At 49.3% G+C, this 6,243-nt stretch overlaps 1 protein-coding gene across 2 annotated transcripts in view; it reads right to left on the bottom strand.

Annotated features, from left to right (window-relative positions):
* The window catches only part of ppargc1b (peroxisome proliferator-activated receptor gamma, coactivator 1 beta), a 52,974-nt gene extending 52,169 nt beyond the window's left edge, over positions 1-805 (bottom strand). For both annotated transcript variants that reach the window (XM_085175325.1, XM_085175340.1), the window contains exon 1: positions 676-805. In XM_085175325.1, coding sequence (XP_085031451.1) covers positions 676-756 — 81 coding nt within the window. In that variant the 5' untranslated portion in view covers positions 757-805. The remainder of the gene's footprint in view (positions 1-675) is intronic.
* Positions 806-6,243: the final 5,438 nt, after the last annotated feature.

Below are 6,243 nucleotides of genomic sequence, written 5' to 3'. Positions count from 1 at the left end.
AGACGGAATAGTTTGCGCGTGTGCCCCGCACGCAGCAGATGGGGATCAGAGCCGATAAGTTCCGGTGTCGCGTGAGAATTTTTCATTTCAGGGGCGTGCACGAGCAGAGTTCCCTCCGCGCACGAGGCTGCTCGGATACACGCGGGTTCACTGCACGCATCACCATCATCATCATCCTCACCCCGATTCACCGGTGACCTCTCCCCCTCACACACACACACACACACCGGTTTAACGGAAAAAAACACCACGTGACCCAAACAAACGTTTTGTAAGGCGCGGTTACGCAAAGCCTTACAAAACGCCCTGAGTTCACCTGAGCGGAGCCGCGCGCCCTTCCTCGCTCACAGCACCAGCACCGGATTCGGCACCGGGACCGGCAGACCGGAGCGGGACGCGCACAGACAGAGGTCCCCACACACGGACACTATCTTGCACATACACACACCGACACACCAGTTTTAATCCCGAATATGACGAACAGTTCACGCATGAGGACACAACACGTGTCCCGGTCTGCGTGCCGACAAGAAAACTTCCTCCAACACTGCGTCAAAGTCACACACACACACACACACCCGGACCACGCGCATGCAGACTGGGTCGGGATGCCGCCGCTGGCTCCCTTCACGCGCCCCGGTCCGCAGAGCTGCATGTGCACGGACGGTCTCTCACCTGGCTGCGCGAGCTCTCTGTCAGGTAACTGAAGACGAAGGACGACAGCTCCTCATCTAGCAGCGCCGCGCAGTCCGCCATCTTCCACTGAATGAGGAGCCGCGGAGCCGGGCGGAGAGTATAGCGGGAGGAGGAGCAGCGGCGCGGGAGCGCGCCTGCAGGGGGCGCCTCTGCTCACCCGCACGCCACACGTGCGCGGACCGCGAGCGTCAGGGTCGGCGTACCTGAGCGCCCACACAGGGACAAACATGAGGCCCGGGACCCAGAGGCGGCCCCCGGGGGGCTTAACTTGTGTGACGTCATTTGCCCGTACCCTGCTGCTCTCTCTCTCGCACATGAACACACACACAGTAACACTCTCTCTCTCCCTCTCTCTCTCACACACACACACACTCTCTCTCTATCTCTTTTTCCCTCACACACACACACACACACACACACAGTAACACTTCCTCTCTCCCTCTCTCACACACACACACACACACACACAGTAACACTCTCTCTCCCCCCCTCTCTCTCACACACACTCTCTCTCTCTTTCCCTCACACACGCACACACACAGTAACATTCTGTCTCTCTTTTTCCCTCACACACACACACACACACACACACACCTGCTCCTCACTCTGGACTCTTCATAACTTTGTTTTGAAAAGCACAGGTGTGGACAGCATCCTGTGGCGGTTTCCAGGCAACTGTAAAGCCAACTTCTGTCAGTCACTGAGTCAGCCTGCTGCCATTGGCCGAAGGCATTCAGGTGAGGGCCTCGGCGCTGTGCCCCGGTGCCAGTGATGCTGCAGGCCGGTGTTACCAACACTTTTAATAATGCCAGCTTCTGAACCACAGCGTCACTTTTACAGGATGAATTATCATCAATTTACAACTCCTGAAAACATCTGAATGAGCAGCAATAACAAAACAGCTTTTAGCATTCCTGAATATAGACGTGCCTGTTGGGTCAGCTTAGCGGACAGAAACAACATATCGATCCAATACCAATGACTGTATCAGTACTATCAATATTTGGATCAATCCCACCTCCATCTTTGGGTGGAGAAGAGGGGCAGATTTGCAGGTGCTGTGAAATACTGAAACTTCACGTTTTGTCTGATAAACTGATCAGCAGGGCCGATATCAGCCTGCAGTATTTACTTTAGTCTTTCTTTGTTGTACTTGAGATTATGTTGATTAATTATTCTTAAATGAGTAAATCAGCCAGGTGGGCTCAGCATCGGTCAGTCAGGCCAGGCAGGTGAGCCTGCTTTGCTCCCAGCTCACTGGATACAGCCAGACTTCATGATTCCTGGGAACACGGCGGGTATGAGCCCGCGCTGGAATGGTAGCGCTGGGCAGGAGGACTGCTGTGTTTGCTTTGGATTACTCCTCACCCCCCACCCGACCCTGTGGCTTGTCACGTGTTCCATAATGTTGTAAATGGTAAATGGTAAATGGACTGGTTCTTATATAGCGCTTTTCTACTCTTCTGAGCACTCAAAGCACTTTACACAACTTGTGCATTCACCCATTCGCACAAGCACATTGATCTAAGTGCATTCTAAGTAACATTCACACACATTCATACTCCGATGGATGCATCGGAGAGCAATTTGGGGTTAGTATCTTGCCCAAGGATATTTGGCATGCAGACTAGGGGAAGCCAGGAATCGAACCACCAACCTTCCGATCAGTAGATGACCTGCTCTACCACCTGAGCTACAGCCACCCATGTGCTGTGGACATGTGCTGTGGACATTTATGTGTTTTTTTGTGCAGAGGAGTTTTTTGTTTCCTGTTCATTTTCCATTTGTAGTGTATATTTCAGAGTTTGTTTTCTGTAACGCTACCGATCTCCGACCTGTATCCCCATGTGATGTCTGTGTTGTGTGTGTAAGGTCGGGGGGGGGGGGGGGGGGGGGTCCTATTTCACTGCAGGGCAACCTGCACGTGGCGAATAAAGCCTCGATTGATTGATTGATTGATTGATTTCTCTGTGTGAGATCGAAGTGTGTGAGCTAAGTGTGAGCTGTACACAGAGCCGGGTGTGTCTGACCTGAGTTATGCCACAGGGTCAGCTCCACGTCAGCACATACTCACTTTACCCCAAGTTATACCAGAAAGATGCTTTAACGTCCCCAACATATACACTCACTGGCCACTTTATTAGGTATACCTGTTCATCTGATTATTACACAAATACCTACTCAGCCAATCACACGGCAAGACGAGCAGCTGAAGTTCAGACCGAGCATCAGAATGATGAAGAAAGAATGTGGCATGGTTGTTGGTCTGAGTATTTCATAACGATCCATTATTGCTGCATGATGCAATCCAAAGCTTCATTGACATGCAGACTGCAGAATGTGCTGTGACTGCTGTGAGTTTGTGTAATGGCAGTTGTTCCAGATAGAAAGCAGCGGGAAAATGGAGACGCACACAGTGATTGTAATGTGATTACTGCAGAGCCAAGTTTTCGCTCTCATTCTGCCATCGGTCACAGAAACGTGCTCCTCGATCCAAGTCTTATTTTGTAGTTGTGACTGAGGATGTTTGGGACAGCAGCACGTCTGTGGGAAGCCTCCGCGCCTGACCCTGATGAAGGCCACAAGCCGAAACACGTTGGTCTATTATTAAAGTTGTTCATCTTCCCTCAAGTGTTGCTGGAGTTCCTGCTTTGGGAAGCCTCCACGCCGCCTGTTTGAGGGTCTGAATGTTCATGTTTCTCAACTTTTCTGTGCTTTAATGCATGAACGCGGGGCCGGGTTATGCATTATGTCAGTGAGGAGTGCACAAGCACGAGGCAGAGACCGAGTGTTAGAAGTATGCAAAGCATGCATACAGTGAGTGTCATAAAAGAGAGGAAGTGACTGCAACAAAAAGGGAAACATGTCTGAATAATTCTGCATATCTTATTTATGTGTGTGTCACATGAGCCACTTCAGCAAATACCAGTGAAGATGGATTAAACAGACTGATCCATCCAGGCCTGCAGGTTTCTTTGGTTCTGTGTTTCCAGCAGGTCACTGGTTTAAACACCTCACCATCAGAAACATCAAATTATGGAAAAGAACCCGTCAATGGATTTTGTGTGAGGAGCATCATTAAAAATAGCGAATTTTATGGAAACGTATTTCTGCTCTATTTTTCTGTGATCCTCACTCAGCCCTGAGCCCAAACTCAGACACAACTTTAAAGCCTCCCCAGGCTGCAGGAGAGAGTCAGCTCCTGTGCTCTGATGCTGATCACTGTTAAGCTCTGTCTCTGAGTGGGGCACAGCTCAGCTCTCATCTGTTTAACCTCCTCAGATTTTTCTTTCTTCCTCTGTCCATCAGCCGCTCTGCTGCCAGAAGACCTGTGCAGGTTTCTGATTGGCAGACTGAGGGAGGTGACGACCACCTGATGTTGATGACTGTTAAGATAAGTGACGCCTGCTATTTAACCAGAGAAAACTAACACAACCCCAGGTGACGAACAGTTTCTGTCCCTGCGTCCTGAACGGCCGGCCTGTTTCCTCCTGCAGGAGTAAAACTATTTTAGTTATTGCACCCGCTGTGCCAGCTGGTAAAAATAGTGTTTGCCATAATTTACAGAGCTGCCATGTCTGCACGCTGTTTCTGTCGGTGGTGTCCTCAGAAGAATCAGCCAGCGTGACTGAGATACCAACAAACTTTCCAAGCTACATTCCACTGCTGTCCTCTTCTTATGTTACTGCATTTTATAATCATATTTCAGGCCTTCAGCCAGCTCAGGGAACAGACCGAGCTCATCATAAGAGAACAAGAGTGTACGCTCCAAACTACACCATCTGTAAAAGTGCTGATTCTCTGGGGAAATATGTCGCAACCATAAACAGCCCGCAGCTCCTTTCGGATTTTGTTATCCTGGAGTACAAACAGTGAAGACTGAATAAGACAAAAAGAGCCAGAGAAACAAGGAAGAGCTGCTGAAGGTTAGAAAACAGAAGCCTGTGGAGCCAGGCGATGACTCGGGACGGCAGAGGGGCTGTAAGGGCCCGACTGGGCCCGGTGAGCTGCACTAAACACAATCCTGTAAGCAGAGACGTGTCTGTGTGTGTGTGTTCACATTTGATTATTCCTCATGGAGTGCTCACTGATCCAAAGAAAGGCTGATCTGTAAGGTCAGACTGTCACTAGCAGGCCTGTGCTGTGGCAGGTGACCTCAGGGACAAGTACAGCATGTCACCTGGTGACAGCTTCACACCGACACCACTTTCATTTACAGATTTTAACAGATTAACGGAGAATATAAAATTGTGTGTTTCTGTAGTTATTCCATAGCCATTCATGTTACAAAGAGTGCAGGTTACTGTGCTGCTGTTCTCAGCAGATCTCTGTGGCTCTCTGCAGAACCATCAGAGACTACAATCATCTGTATGGATTCATCATGTAGAAGCAGTACATGAACAGTAAGTAAAAACATGCATGGTGGTAACGCTGAGTTACCTGTCACCATTTCTTATTTCTGCTGATGCCTCACATCAATGCTGCATGTCAGGATCACGCACCGCAGTCACGCTGGCGTGCAGATCCGGCCCAGGCTCGGTGCTCCTTTAAAGGCAGCCCTGAGTCAGACAGGCCTGAGAGCCGGGTGTTACCGAGTGGAAAGAAACTCTTAATGGACTGATGCATCTGCACACCATTAATAAATTTCTGACAACAACCTTCTCACCAGCACTCAAGGAAATGTCATAGCTCAGAGATCACTCTGATCTAAATGTGGATTTGATAATTAAGGAACATTTAAAGAAAAGTTAGGATTGATTGATCCTTTGGCATCATATATCGCTGAGGAAACAAACCTGTCCACAAGTATTAACACAGCTGCAGATCATTTAAACTCTGTGGGTCTGGAGGAAGAGCGGGCTGTCTACCTGTTGGAAGGTTGGTGGTTCTGCTTCTGCTCTGCAATCACTGCAAACGTCGCACAAACACCCAAAAACAAGTGTGTGAAAAGAATAAATGCAACTTGAGACATTATGTCATGAAAGGTGGAGGATAAAGTGATTGAGACAAGATTTCCACAGCTGTGGACGTTAGTGTCAGTGGATGCTTCCACATGGGCGGAGCCATCACAATGTCATCTCAGTGAGATCATTTTATGCCGAGTTTGTGTCAAACTCGGCAGTGTGCTCTTCCTCCAGAGCACACTGCTCTGGAGGAAGAGCGGATCAACTACCAGTCAGAAGGCTGATGGTTCAATTCCCCTCTACTCCAAGCTGCAAGTCGAAGTCAGTGTAACTTGAGTGGGAACGAGGCTCGTAGTGAGACGCTACCAATTACTCAGACAATCACAGGTAGCTCCTCCCGAAACGCTCCTCCGTGGCTCTAACAGGACCATCATCAGACCAGTGAGCAGTGACTTAGAGGTCAGCTGATCAGTAGGCTCATTTTCTCAATCAATCAGCCAGTTTAATCAGCCAGAGGAGTCGCCCTGGTCTGCCTGCTGGTCACACCTGTGTGTCTAATGTTTTGCCTCCTTATGGTCACTCAACATCCCTCTTTGACCTTTGACCTTCCAATCCAGCAGCAGTGTGTTCTTTGTCTTTCTAT

The sequence above is a fragment of the Neolamprologus multifasciatus genome, chromosome 2, assembly GCF_963576455.1.
Source record: "Neolamprologus multifasciatus chromosome 2, fNeoMul1.2, whole genome shotgun sequence".
In the NCBI taxonomy this organism is placed as follows: domain Eukaryota; kingdom Metazoa; phylum Chordata; class Actinopteri; order Cichliformes; family Cichlidae; genus Neolamprologus; species Neolamprologus multifasciatus.
Note: the sequence above shows the minus strand (reverse complement) of the source record. Positions and strands in the feature narration are given on the sequence as shown.